Here is a 14,724-nt window from a genome sequence, read left to right on the forward strand (position 1 = left end):
TGGATTTTTAATTGATTACATTTAATGTATTACTTATCTCAAGGCACCACGGTATATTATGAATATAATACATATATGTATTGATACTATATAGCTGTGCCTTGATATGCAAGTGTAATTCATTCCACGACAATATCATATCATATCTCAGAAAATTGTATCTGAAATCATCTTTGCCTATTGAAATGAATGCAAATGCCATTAATCCACTCCAGCCGGTCTAGGCAATCCAACAATTTGCAATTATTTTTTTAATAAGGAAAACAGCACCTAATAATATTTCACTTTATAAGCATGTATAGTATAGCAAATAGAATGTAAAGAATTATTAATTCATTGCGGCTCCTTCTGCTGTGCAATTTGGCCACGGGGGCAGTAAAATACACCCATACAGACAAAAACTGACAAGAGTCTCACAATTACTGCAAATGACTCAGTAAACTGCAGAGGATAAGGAACATTTATGCCTTCACCTGTTGTTGCACCGTTCGTGATCAAATATCCTTGGCTTAAAGCAGTATAACACCACTACATAGATGCAATGGTGTTTCTGATTATGCATTAGCATTGAGTTAAAATATTTCAAGGTAAAATTGTTTTAAACACTCATGTAATTCTCTTAGTTTTATGTTGACTTTGACAAACTGAACTGGGGTTGGCAATAAATCGCCTGAAGACTCTTTTCTTTGAAGAGTTATTCTCCAAACTGCTGCTTGCTGTGAAGTTAGCCCAGTTGAGTTCTTCGAGTGTGAATGCTTGTTGTCTTATACGCGCCCTACGATTGGCTGGTAGCCATTCCAGGGTGTGGTCTGCGTTTCGCCCAGCGAGATAGACTCCAACTCTCCGCCACCGTAACAGGATAAACAGTACAGAAAATGGATGGTGTGCAAGATTGTGCACACAGTATGCACATACCGTATATGTATTTACTGTTCTGTTTATAAAAATAGAACACACAGTGACACGTGAATGCTGGTGCGGGCCCAGGTACTGTTTGCTGTGTGAGTCGGGTTCTAAGCGACCTGTGTGAAATTTAGGACAGTGTTGCGAGATGATAAAGTGGAAAGGTGGCTGGCTCAGAGGAAGGTGAGGGTGCTTGCCTGGGAGGGAGCCAAAGGCATCTGCGTGGGCCCCCGGGGGCCTGTCAGGACTGACGAATAAACAGAACGACGACAAGGCTGCACTGCAGCGCCCAACTCGTCTCGACGTGTCTGACCACAGCCAACTGTTAGGAAGGAATGATCACATTTACATAAGTTACCGTGTTAACCCAAGCAGACGTATTCACTTTGACATTAGGGAAGTGCATCTCTCCAATAAAAGACGATTCCATACACAACTCCAGACTTCCGATTCACAATTTAATAGCAATTTAATACTGCTTAACAGCAATTTAATAGCTCTCTCTGTTGAGCCAAACTGAGCTTAATTATATCATATCGTCTTTTCATTTACTATTTCCTTTTTCATTTTATATTGCACAGTGATGCCTTGAGATAGTTTGCCATTTATCCCAGCACCCCAAAAAACATTTGTAATGTGACTTTTAAGGAGAAGAACAGCACTGTCCTTGATAAAAACATACAGTAATGAAATGAAATTAAATAGAGTGTTAAGAATTCAACCGTTTTCCCACATTTTTTTGCTTCAATTTGATTGTGCTGCTCCTTCTGGTGTGCAGGCCTTGGCCACCTGGGGGCAGTATAATACAGACACACTTCTACAGGAGTCCGACAGCTCTGTGAGATGCGGTAATATTTGTCGTTCTTCACAGAGGATCAAGAGTAGATGCCTGTGAGTATTGTTACATCAGCTGTCAACAGTTTGTGATCAAATGTCCGTCACTTAAAGGGTTATAACTTAGTGAAACTGATGCTATTTGCTAACAGCTATGGCTGTTATTTGTTAGCATTAAGCTAAGCAGACTAAGACAAAGCTATGTGGTTGTTTTCAACACGTGTAATTCCCTTTGATTTATGTTTAGTTAGATGGTCAACTTGACCTGGGAACGGCAACAAACAGCTTGAAATCTCCTTTTTGAAGAACCGCTCAGCCAAACGATGCCTCAAATCTTGGAAAACCCGCAAGCCGTGACACTTTTATCTGAAGGCACCACTGTATTACGAGATTGTGCAGCTGTATCCCCTCTGCTTCCCCAGTCCAGTATTACGAGTAAGAAGTTCACCAAACAATATTAACACAATCCACAAATATTTACAAGACAGTCTCCAGCTCTTTCACAGACAAGCAAGCGTCTGGGTCCGCTTCTCCGGGCGTCTCCGCCAGAGAACTTTTCGGCTCATCGTGTTTCTTGCTACCTCTCGCATGCCTTGCAAAGACCCCCCCGGGCCCTCCCGGCCTCCTTGCCGCCGTCCCTGAGGTCTCGCATTCGCTGGCCATGTATCTGGGCAGACTGCTTTGCGGATGGGGGGCGGTCTGGCGGGGCAGCCTGAGCCCCGCCCCTCCGCCTGCGCCGCCGTAGCCAACCACACCTCCGGCGAGGGGAAATGCTCGGTGATTGGCAGCCGACACGCAGACGCTGTGTGTGGTGGTGGCGTGGGACATCATGCCGCCGTAGTAACAGCTGCCTCCACCGTTACTGCTGGTTATCCTGGCTTTTTGTTTGAGGTCCAGTGCGAGGCTTCTCCTTAGCCAGGCCTTCTTTACCTCTGCCTGCACCTGAAAGAAAGTAGGACATAAGTGAGCAAATATGGAGAAAAAAAAAGGAATTGTAGGTCACACATGTGCAAATCAGAAGTTAGTCTCACATCTTAAAAGTGTCCAGCAAGTCCAGAGCAACTGTGTCAAAAATTCGATTCAAGCCCCCACTAAATTCCAAGCAAGTCGAGTCAAGTCAGTACTTGGGTTGGGCTAGTCATAAAATCTTGCTCAGCGGATAGAAAAGGTCTGCACAACCTTGATTGAAATCTCAAGTCACGTGACCCGAGTCCAGTCACGTGACTCGTGTCAAGTCATGTGACCCGAGTCCAGTCATGTGACTCGAGTCAAGTCATGTGACCCGAGTCCAGTCATGTGACTCGAGTCAAGTCATGTGACTCGAGTCCAGTCATGTGACTCGAGTCAAGTCATGTGACTCGAGTCCAGTCATGTGACTCGAGTCCAGTCATGTGACTCGAGTCCCCCGCCCCTGTAAATCAGAACTCATCGCAACATTACCTCGCCATTGCAGAAGCAGTAGATGAAGGCCACAAAAAAGCCCTGAAACAATACAATTGACAACCAGTTCACAAATCATCGTCATCATTATAATACGAGGCGACGAACGGATTTTGACCAACCTGCGAGGAGTTGAAGAACATCTCGTAGTGCATCTGCACCTGCCACAGCAGCCCGGATACTTCGGTGTAAGGAAGAGCCATGAAGACCATGTAGTGGACTCCAAACAAAGGCATGAGCACCAGTGTGGATTTGAGAAGCTTCCTACAGGGGAAGGGCCACGTAGAACATGTTGGAGGGGGGGTTTAAACTCAAGAAAAGACCCCTTGGCAAGGAAGTCCTGAAGAGCGAGATTCTCTTACCGGTATTGTTGTCGAGGATCCAGTTTTCCAGTTTTGGTTTCCCATAATTTGGAGGCCAACACGCGAATGATGTTGACAAAGAGCAGGAAATTCACCTTGGCGAGGAGAAAACGTACACTTGAGAATGAAAAAATAACATTTTGATGTGAATGTATTTTTCACTGGCCACTTCATTTGTTCGCCAATGGGCTGAGATGTTGCCGTTACAAGAATTATAACGCATAGCGCCAAATCTGAAGATGTAAAGTTGGCACAGCTCAAGTTAATTGAAGTGATATTTGAATTTGCATATTCTTCATTTATAGTTTTGTCTGTTTGACTTCCATATCAGTACAAGTATTCCCTCATTGAGCACTCACCGATACCTCTTGAAATTTAAATGAATACAATTTCATTTAACAAAATGACAAAAAAATAAGACCGGTGTCGGTACTTGCCCGTCCATACTGATTACTTTTGCACAACAATGTTAATGATTGTGGCTGCAGTGTTGGATTGTGCAAGTGTACCTAATGAAGTGGCCACTGAGTGTATTTTCCTTACGACAATGGCTGCCAGAATGGGAACTTGATAGATCCACTTCAGGTTTCCAGCACTGATGTCCCAACACCTACAAAAAGAAACACGTTATCTCCAACTGTCTTCCAATTCCCGCCATTCTGATGCTGACTCACTGTGTGTCTGCCAGTGACGCCCGCACGCTGACCCAAATGGACACAAACAAAGCCGGGACGCCTAAAATTAGAACGATGGCCATCAATTGGTGCCTTGCGCGGGACCCCCTTCTCCTCCCGTCCCGTGCGCGGGTAAGCTTACCCCACCCGATGATGGTGAGGGCCCACAGGTAGTTCTTGTCGGACAGGAAGGCCATGAAGATGAGGCTGTGTAGGTAAAGGCCCTCCACCAAGATCCAGTAATGATTGGTTGCCAGGAAGTAGAGAAAAAACGTGACGGCTGCTTTGCAGCCAGCCTAAACACAAAGATGTTCATTTGGGATTTTTTTTTTTTTTTTTTTTTTAATGTATTGGCTGATAAACTCCTAAAATCCAAAACCAGATGACACAGAAATACCTCCATATAGCTACCACGTGAATATGCCCAAATATGGTATGTTATTTTACCATGTGCGGCTTCTGGCCCACGAGCTCGACTTCTGCTTCTGCACCCTCGCCGGAAACCGAGTAGAGCACCGCGTCCTTCACGAAGATGCTGACCGCACGGCATATGAAGGATGTGAAGAGGTGCACGTGGATGTAGTTACGGGTGCAGTGGAGGCGCCTGAAAAGATGGACACAATTTTCACACAGACACATACATCGGATTATTAACGTGGACACGGGAATTCTCTTGTTGCCGTCTCGATGGAAACCAACAAATCTCGACTTTGAAAAAATATAAAGAGTATGTACTGTATATGTATCACATCACGTCATCTGTTTCTTACTTGAAGTAGCAGAGGATGAAGACGGCCACCAAGAGAGACGCCAGAGAGACGGAATAGCCAACAGTGTACATGAGGTGCAGTCTTTCAAACACCTTCTACATGACAAAAACAAATAATACACAAGACAATGTAGCGCACTGGTAGAATGACTACGGTAAAGTAGGAGGCGAGCAGGAACATTTTGGACCAACTGGAGACGCTTGAGGGGGGACTGGCTGACTCCAAAATTAAGAGCATTACAGTATTCCAGCTGAGATGTAATAAAGGCATAATTTACTGTTTGTGGTGTTGTGAAAGGAGAGGCTTTACTTAAGCCAGATGCCTAAAACAAAAAAAAAACAAAAGATGGATTTAACAACAGTACCAATTTGCCGGTTCAATTCAAAACCCAAATTCAAGACTGTTGGATTTAGATAAGACGACAGGGGGCCCAAGCCAACAGGGTGAGATGAACAAGGGCCACGTGCACCAAACACCATAACTATTGTTTTCTTTTCGTTGGGCATAAATCTGACTGGAACACAGGGGTAGCAAATACAATGAAAACAGCAGGGGCCACAAAATTGACCCCTGTGGAACACCACACGACAGAGTGGAACTCAGAGTAAACAAGGCTAGCACAAACAGTCCTGCCTGGCAAATCTGCCAAGGATCTAAACCCCTCTAGAACTTGAAACACGGCCCAACTCTGGGACACATCATGCACTAGTGGCCTTCTTATCAAGAATATCAAATCTTTATTCAATAGCACCTCTTCTTGAGTCCTGTAATTGGCTGACAAGTAGGTGGTACACTCGCTGTAGTTTGCCCACGTCCGGTTGATGACGGACACCTGCTCCCAGTTACCAGACACGTCGCAGTGCCGGTAAGCCCGACCTGGAAACAGCCGGAGACGTCAACACAATGTTAAAGCTTAAAAGTGCGACGTCATGCATTGCTAAAAAGGCGTTCGACTACTTGTACCTCCGTGGTTGAAGTCGTAGATGTACTCAGGACAGCCAACTGACACCAGGTGACCGGCGCTGCTCCTCGGCCAGCAGATGATGCCGTCCCACTCCGGGATGCAGTCACCTTCTACACCGCCCCCAAAAAGAAAGACAAAAAAGTCAATAGGGGCCCCTCTATTTTTATAGAAGTATTTTGCATTCTCTTGAGGAAAAAACGTTTAATTTAGTCTTTGCGATGGTTTAGTTAATTTTTTTAGAGTAATTTATTTTGGGCTTAGTTTTTAAAAAATATTTTTTAGCTCCTGTTTTCAGAGTAATTTTTTTTCGGTTTTATGGATTTTTTTTTTCTATAAAAATATTCAAAAAAATAGAAAAAAAATATTCAGAAAGAACAGAAAAAAATAATTCAAAAACAGAAAAAAAAAAAAAGATTCGGATAAACAGAAAAAAAATGTTACATAAGGAAAAACAAAAAATAATAATAAATTACTCAGAAAAAAATCCAAGTGAATGCAATACGCTTCCGTACATTTTACATAATTACTCACTCTGAAAAAATAAAAACTGAAAAAAAAAAACCAAATCAACAAAAAACAGGAATTATATTGTTTTACCTAACTCTGTTTCAAATCTATCCTTTTGTTTGAGCAGTCGTTTTCTTATTTTTCCATATTTGATTTGTTCAACTGGAGCTGCAGCGTCTCGATCAGTTCTCCAATGAAACCATTGAAGCGATCTTTCGGCTCATCTGCATTTGCATCACAGTGTGAGTGAGAAATGCTTGCCCTTTGTTGGAGCTTCCATTGGCCTGCAGGATATGACCTGCGCTCGCTTGTATCATATCAGAGCTCCCATGAATCACGGCTGCAATAATAGCGCTCGCCGATTATGCATTCGGTCTGCTTAACCTTCCAATATATTTAGTAATGAAAAACAATTGACGCATTTCAGTCATCTGCATTTAGAAATTAAAAAAACAAAAACAAATGATGATCACAAAAGGCAAACAGACCTTGCATGAGGGCCATTTGTGACTTGATGCTGTTTTCGCACTTGGCGTGAGCGCCAATCAGCACGAAGATCTGCTCGTCACGCGTGATGACGTCATCGGAGTCCACCTGCCCGGTCGGGAAAATGGACGTTGCTTGTCAGATTGTGAACAAGTGACATTTTCCCAAAGGCGGTTTCCGGTATGTGCGGCTGCACAGGGCGCCGTTTCTGAGGGGGCGGCAACAGCCGCCCAAAAATGCAACGTGAAATGGTTTCTACGTTTACATCATGACATGGAAATGATTGCCATTTGTAAAGGGAATTTGGGGAATTTTTGGTGGTTGGTCGTGTGTGTGTGCAGAGGCGGGGTCTGGGATCAGGGGTCTCGCACAGAGCGCCATTCAAGCTAGGACTACAACTATTTTGACTTTATTTTTCAAATCCTCCAACTATTGTTGTAACGCTCTGGCTATATTCTCTGAACATAATAAAATATATACTGTATACCAATGTATATAGACTTCGATTTTTCTCATATTATTTTGACTATATTGTCATAGTATCCCCTCCCATATTCACGTATTAATGCATTTTTTTCTTTTAATATTTATTTTTTTTCTCAGGCCATTTCAACTTCTTTTTTATGGTAACATTTCAACTATCGTTTTTATATCATTTTCAAAAATGGAAATATGTAATTAATAAGAAAAACAGCATAATACAGTATGGTACTTTATATAAACAAAGTAATGCTATAACAAAACAGAATGTAAAGGATTCAACAGCATGCCTTGGCCATCTGGGGCCAATATAATACAGAGACATTCTACACATACCGTCGATTTGATGGTCTCAACCAACTTGCAATAATATTGTTTTTCACACAGGATAAAGAATATATGCCTGTGAATTTTATTATATTTTCTGTCTACATGTGTTGCTAAACCATTTGTGTTTAAGTATCCAGTGCTAAAAAGCATTATACATTCCGCGCCATCGATGCTAGTTTCGTTAGCCCAATATTGAGTTTTGCATTGTCAACCGTCAAAAGACAAAGTTAATGTGATTTAGTTAAATACATAACGCGGAATTCTATGTGTGTCATGTTGCGTTTGATAGTTAACCGCAACTGGACATGGCAGCATGCAGCATTTGTACGTTGCCACTTCCCCCCGCTCTAGACAAACCGTGGCGGAAATTGTAGCCCATTCACCATTTTTGACCAACTAGGGCAATCTGTCAACTCTTGCCGAGGATTTTGATGAGCTGCCTCAAGGTGTTGTGAAATAGTTGAGAGAGGACGCGGTATGTGATGATGCGCCGCCAACCCCTTTGCTTCCTGCCGCCCGGGCCGGGTGGGCCGGATGGCGGGAGAGGTGACCTGCGGCCACACACAAGTGCGGCCTTTGTGCGCGTCTCACGACAGAGCTGCAAAAACCAACAGGAGTCAAAAACAAACAAAACAAAACAAAAAAAAACACGTCTGCATCGGGTTACGACTTCTCGTATAAAAGTCCTGTAAGGATTCACGTTGGTTTTTTTTTTTTTAAGCTTTGAGGTTTTTGCTGCTTCACGGGATGCCGTGTTAGTATGGCCACCAGCAAGAAGTCGCCATAAAATCTCTATTTTTTCTCCAAATATCTCAATCGTGGATTCAAACAAAGGAGCCAAGATGCTCAGACGTCACTGCAGTGCCGAAAGAAAAATGTCAAGAAGCCCAACAGACACATTTCATTAAGCGCTCCATTAAAATAAACCGCCAGTAGGTGAATTTGGCTTTCTCTCGGAATGTTGACCGGGTATCAACTGTTTTCAGAACGGGAACGCTCTGCCCAAGTCAATACAGACATATTGAGAAACGCAATAGCGGTAGTGAGTCTCATGTGGAGATTCCTGGAAGATGTGTTCTTTGCCGGTTGCAGTGGAACCTCCAAAGTGTGGTTTGACTTTCAGTATCGTCATCCTCTTAAAGAAATGGCATACGTTTTTTTTTGTTTTTTTTCCAGAAAACACCAAAAACGGAACCAGATACTGATTGATTATTTTATATCTATTAATATGATCTCTTTAATTAAGGATGCAGCTGATTTTACAAGAGTGGCCAACACCTCTGATGTTTAAGGCAAAAAAAGAATAATACATTTTGCTAAAATACGACTTAGGCCATTATTTTTAAGAGAGTGACGATATAGAAGTGTAGAACTTTTTCCTCCGAGAAAATTCAGAAAAATTCAAGGATGCATTTTGTGATTTGACCAGAATATGTTTGAAATTTTTATTCAAAAAAAAGATTTGTATTCTATATGAGGAAATGTTTCACTACAAAATGATTTTAAAACCATTGCACAAGAAAATTTATCATTTGATTTTTGTTGTTGTTGTAATTTTACAAGAATAATTTTGGGAAGAATACGATGAGTGTTTCTATTTTTCAAGAAATAACGTAGAACTTTAAGAGAAAAATGTTGGAATTTATAGGACTAAAGCAAAAAATGTTACACCTTTTACAAGATCTTTTTATATTACGTGAAAAAAATACATATTAAAATGAAAAGAAATTTTAAAAATAATATTTTCTTAAAAAGAATTTGTCGTTTTTGTGTGATATCCTTTACATTTGTGTTACTGTACACCCCAACTATACTTTAAATTAATTTTCTTTTAAAAAAAAGAAAAAGTTGAAATTCACACGTGTCCCTGGGCTTTCATTTTGAACTGTTATCCGAACACATTTTTTTTGCGGTGATTACCAATCTGCCCTTGTTTTTTTTCTTTAGCGCATCAGGTTTTAATAATGGTAAAATAAACAGTAAAATACTTTGTATGCACAAAGTAATATTTCTTCCTATTTATGAATTATGGTTTAGGTTCAGCAACAGGTTTTTTCACAATTCCATTCCTGTTTAATTTTTAGTCCGAGCGAGCAGCCGACTGATGAGTTTTCGAGTGGACTTTCGCCATCAACCCCGCTAAGATGAACTTTCGGAGGGTGAAAGGTGCCTGGGCTGTCAGTGCTAATGGAGATTTGTGAGGCAAAGCAGACGCCAGGTGATCACCTGAGGTTGAAGATTGGTGCTCCACAAAAAAGACAACCCGTTTCAGATTTGTGGTCCTAAGCCAGCAACAAATGTTGTTGGAGATACGCTAAAAGAAGTGAATACTGGAATGTATTTTCTCTTCTTGTACAACTACTTTCAGGCTGGAGCTGCAAAAAATCAAATACGAGAAAATATTCCAGTTCTTTTTTCGTCAATTACTTTTTCAATTATGCTAGCTTAATGCTAAAGCAAGTGCGAAGATAGCATCGATAGCCGCAGTGTTTTAAGCCTTCAGCGACGGATATTAGAACACAAACGGTGGTATAACACATGTAGACAGACAATATAACAATACTCACAGACAAATGATTGCGGTTTACTGAATCACTGATAGTAGTAGTGAAAGTCTTCTTCTTTAGTGTCTTCTTAAATATTGTTTTAAATTTTACTCTATGTTATTACTATTTTTAGAAAGTAAATGTAGCATGCTAGTTGCTTCTAAAAACAATACAAAACAGTTGTTTTTGGGGAGGCTGGAACAAATTATTGGCATGTCCATTCATTTCAATGGGGGAAGATCATTTGAGTTAAGCGTTTTGAGTTGCAAGTGTGGTGACGGATTGAATTCAGATCATATCTTAAGGCACCACTGTATGCTATATTGTTAGAACTTTTACCACCTGCATGCTGTCTGTGCTCTAGTTTGTTTGAATTTTGATTGTAGACATCAAATTAGACGTGAACAGTAAGTACTGTAGATCTAAAATAAGTCGTGCATAGCTTTTTCATATCGCCGCTGAAAGCTCGCCATGTTTCCTGAAAAAAAAAAAAAAAAAAACAGTTCACACTGCTCTGTGACATTTTCCATATTTGGCCTAAGGTTGGGAGTGGTATTTCTTACAATAATATGTCATTTTGTGACCTCGTTTGATTCCTACAATCAAATGTCTTTTTATACATAAATTTATTTTTCAACCATATACTGTATTCGGGCAGGAGTTTAAATCTATTCATCAAAGATTCATAATCAATTTTCTTATATTTCCCACAAATTGGCAACATTTAGTTTATTTTGAAAGACCACCAAAAATGAGTTTTTACACAAAATGAAGCCGTAACCTTTGTCTGATCTTGGACTCGTGCTAATTTGGAATTGTTTCGCCCATTTTATGATATAATCAAAAAGTCAAAGTCAAGGAGCACACTTACCAGTCCTGTCACAGTTATTACACTGTAAAGAAGAACCAAAAGAGCAAGTCCAAGTCCAGGCAACATCCCGTCTGTCACTGTGGCAACTTCAGCTGGGTGTTGGATAATTTTCCGCACAAAACCTCATGTCCACTCATTCCCTGGAACTGTCATCCCCAAACTCTCCTCTGGGTCCCACCTGGCCTTCCGTTCCTCTCGAACGTGTTTTTGTGTCAGTCAAATATAAAACAAAAACAAAAAAATAATTACAGTTGAGGGTCTCTTTCGTGCAGCATGATGGTTCGGATTGTGATGCTGCTGTGCATGGATCAGTGGACACAATGACGGAGAGCGGGGGTGGGGGGGGGGGGAGTGCAGAAGGAACGTGCTACCTTGTGGGGAGGAGAGAGAGGAAAGCACTGTGGAGGATGCCCCCTCCTCCTCCTGCAGTTGTTTGGAAGCTTATCTGTCACAGGAGGCCTCATCTTGACTGTCTTGTGTCCTTTTTTGTAAAAATGACACAAAAGACATATCTGGTGGTTATCATTGCCATGGAAAGTAAAACAGAAACTCTAGAATCAGGACAATATCAAGTAAATAAAACCTGCCGGTTGATATGAGCGGGCCCTCCTCTTTTTAGAATAAAATCCTTGAAATGAAACTTTATAACACATGTATGGCGTAGGCAAAAAAAAAAAAAAAAAAAAAGGTTTGTCACTCATCTGTTCAGTTTAGCTGATTATGATTTGGGGCTAGGCAAATTCCCCAAGTTATTCAAATTAGCCCCAAAATGCTGCTTCAAACCAACATGGATGGTTTCCTGTTCAATTTCAAGCATGGGTCCCTGAGGCTAAGTTTGTCAAATTATTACAATATAACTATACTGAGTGAATTTGTGTATTTTGTTTGGGAACCTGCGAATAAAATAAAAGTATTGCATAAACGGACCCGTTTTGGCTCATGTGGAGGCTCCCAAAAGGGTGAGTCATTCATTGGGTAATGATAATAAACATTAAGATTAAAAAAGGCCCTAATTAGCCTATTTATAAGTTATCAAAGAATAAGTGTTATCAATTTACAAATAGAAGCCATAGCTTTTCCGAATTTTGGGGGGAGTCCCCGTTTACGCTGATATTAATCATTTATACATTCCAGTAACCCTGTCTGTTACATTTTCCCAAATTACGAAGGTCTTTGAAGGCACCGTTCAGTTGACCGAGGAGCGAGGAGCTGCCGATTGGTGCAGAACTAGGAAGTAAGTGGCTTTCCCGTGCTGTGGATGAAGAGCAAGGAATTTTTTATACAGTATGGTGTATTGGCGTAGGTCCGTAGTTACGGTCAAGGGCCAATAACTAAATTTAAAAACTAAATTCAGGAGAAAATTAATATAAACTATAATAAACAATGAACAGTATCTGGCTCTGAACTCGCGTCATCACAACCCGGAAGTGACGGGTTCACAACGAGGACGAATTGAAACTAGTAAGATATCGAACATTGGCAATCTTACCCTTTTCGTGTAGTATGGAAAACTTCGCAGAAGGAACCGTTTGGCCGAAATTTTAACGCCGTGTGAATAGTGTCGTTAGCAACTTGTGTAGCGTTTGTGTGCGTGTGTGTGTGAAGGGCATGGCGGGGCGGGTGGTGTTGGGGGCTATCCGGAGCCTGCGACCCATAGTGCAGGTCTGGAGGAGTCCTCTTGTACGGGCTGCTCACCTGAGCCCCGCCCTGTGCGCGGGTCACAACAAGTGGTCCAAAGTCAAACACATTAAAGGTCCTAAAGATGAGGCGAGGGGGCGAATGATAGCCAAGTTTAACATGATGATCAAGATCGCTGTGAAAGGTGAGCATAAAAAAAAACAACAAAAAAAAGACTTAAAAAAAAAAATACTGTTTATCTGAGTAACCCTTGCCCTTTGCAGAGGGTGGACCCAATCCAGACATGAACGTCAATTTAGCCCAACTCCTGGAGCAGTGTAGAAACAAGAACGTACCAAAAGCAACCATCGAGACTGCAATCAAGAATGCGGTGCGTTCAAAAATCGTGGCTCATAATTCAATTCCATACAGCCATTTCCCATGCACGTTTCCTACACACTTATCTTCATTAGGGTCGTGGCGGCATTGCCATTTACTTGTCAATTAGCATGTAATCACACAACAAAGCATGATAAAGAACCTTTTCTCTGTGCTCCATCCACAGGAAAAAGCCAAGCCAGCATCGCAACACATGTTTGAAGCTCGGGGACCAGGTGGATGCCTTCTGCTCATTGAAGTCTTGACCGATAACAATACGCGCAGCCAGCAGGATGTCCGACGTGTCCTCAGTAAAAATGGGTCAGGCGGGCTTCCTTTTTGCTTTTTTCACTCAATTTTCCAGCCAGAACACGTTTATCTTAATGCCAGACCAAGAAACAATTTACATAGCAGGTCCAGATGCCCAATTTAATCGTTATTTTCAATCTTTTTTTTTTTTTTTTGGTGTCTATTTCAAGTGACATGTAACGAATGTAAATAACTAAATAAAGTGTCAACACCGGACAGTGACAAAATGGAAGTAGATGATACTATATGAATAATACAAATATAAGCTTAAGATGTACAGTATATACTGTATTTGAAGAACTTTGTAATTATCTTGTTTGGGAAGATGCACATCTGTATAAATCACCACATGTCGATGAGTAGTTGACGTCCCGCTAAAAAGCTTTATAATTGCAGATAGATGCCACAAGATGTCACTAAAGCACTCCTTTTGTCTGAAACCAAAACAGAAAAAAACTGTATCGCCGCATAAATCCAACCTGATAACTAATTCCACAACAGGTACTTGCCTCAACCAGATGTGATTACGTGTCTGCCCACAGGGGGATGTTATCAGATGGCGCTCGCTATAATTTCAGCAGGAAGGGCGTGGTGGTGGTACCTGGTCAGAACATCACAACCGAGCGAGCGCTGGAGCTGGCCATAGAGGCTGGAGCGGAGGACGTCCAAGAGACGGAGGACGAGGAGGACGGCGCGCCCCTCCTGCGGGTACGACACAAACAAACGCAACTTCGTTCATCACACCAAGTAGAAATGATTACTGTTATTGTACATTCTAAAACAGACATCTGTATTTTATACTCCTTACTTTTGTCAAAATAACCTTTTTAATCCCAATGTTTTTTTTTCCCACAGTTTATTTGTGACACTGCGGACCTGCGGAAGGTGCGGGCGTCCCTGGAGGAGCTGGGGATGATGGTGACGTCGTCAGACTCCGAATTTGTCCCTGGGACCCTCTTGCCTCTAGACCGGGAGCTGCTGGAGGCGGCTTCCGCGCTCATCGAAGCCCTTAATGACTGTCCGGACGTGGTTCGCATCTGGGACAATATCCAGGCTCAGAGCTGAGAGGGTTTCTGGAGGGATGCTGTATTGTAAATAAAAGTCATTGAACAGTTGAGCTGCAACCTTCATCAACTTTCTGCCGAAGAAGCTGCCATCGTGACTCCTTCTGAAGACACTCGAACGAGGCAGGGAGCAAAGTAAAACATTTTTTTAGACAATGCGAACAAGAATGGGATTACTCAAGTTTTTTT

General features: G+C 41.7%; 2 protein-coding genes across 4 annotated transcripts; one reads left to right on the forward strand and one right to left on the reverse strand.

Annotated features, from left to right (window-relative positions):
* Positions 1-1,344: 1,344 nt before the first annotated feature.
* pth3r (parathyroid hormone 3 receptor) lies at positions 1,345-11,837 on the reverse strand. 2 transcript variants are annotated; one of them, XM_086017504.1, is made up of 14 exons: positions 11,539-11,837; positions 11,168-11,359; positions 6,943-7,048; positions 5,947-6,057; positions 5,735-5,859; positions 4,984-5,078; positions 4,661-4,817; positions 4,356-4,509; positions 4,214-4,274; positions 4,083-4,149; positions 3,540-3,634; positions 3,300-3,441; positions 3,178-3,219; positions 1,345-2,679 (listed from the first exon to the last, which is right to left on the reverse strand). In XM_086017504.1, exons 2-14 carry the CDS (start codon positions 11,231-11,233, stop codon positions 2,215-2,217), a joined length of 1,686 nt encoding a protein of 561 aa, XP_085873630.1. In that variant the 5' UTR covers positions 11,234-11,359; positions 11,539-11,837; the 3' UTR covers positions 1,345-2,214. The 2 variants fall into 2 exon arrangements, with proteins under 2 accessions (XP_085873630.1, XP_085873631.1); XM_086017505.1 differs by lacking the exon at positions 11,539-11,837 and having other exon boundaries at positions 4,984-5,075; positions 11,168-11,475.
* A 535-nt stretch (positions 11,838-12,372) lies between these two features.
* On the forward strand, positions 12,373-14,586 carry taco1 (translational activator of mitochondrially encoded cytochrome c oxidase I). 2 transcript variants are annotated; one of them, XM_086017507.1, is made up of 6 exons: positions 12,373-12,401; positions 12,773-12,989; positions 13,069-13,175; positions 13,350-13,483; positions 14,014-14,179; positions 14,327-14,586. In XM_086017507.1, exons 2-6 carry the CDS (start codon positions 12,776-12,778, stop codon positions 14,534-14,536), a joined length of 831 nt encoding a protein of 276 aa, XP_085873633.1. In that variant the 5' UTR covers positions 12,373-12,401; positions 12,773-12,775; the 3' UTR covers positions 14,537-14,586. The 2 variants fall into 2 exon arrangements, with proteins under 2 accessions (XP_085873633.1, XP_085873632.1); XM_086017506.1 differs by lacking the exon at positions 12,373-12,401 and having other exon boundaries at positions 12,414-12,989.
* The last annotated feature ends 138 nt before the right edge of the window (positions 14,587-14,724 follow it).

Source organism: Filicampus tigris, chromosome 19, assembly GCF_054856515.1.
Source record: "Filicampus tigris isolate MCC_2025a chromosome 19, RoL_Ftig_1.0, whole genome shotgun sequence".
Classification (NCBI taxonomy): Eukaryota; Metazoa; Chordata; class Actinopteri; order Syngnathiformes; family Syngnathidae; genus Filicampus; species Filicampus tigris.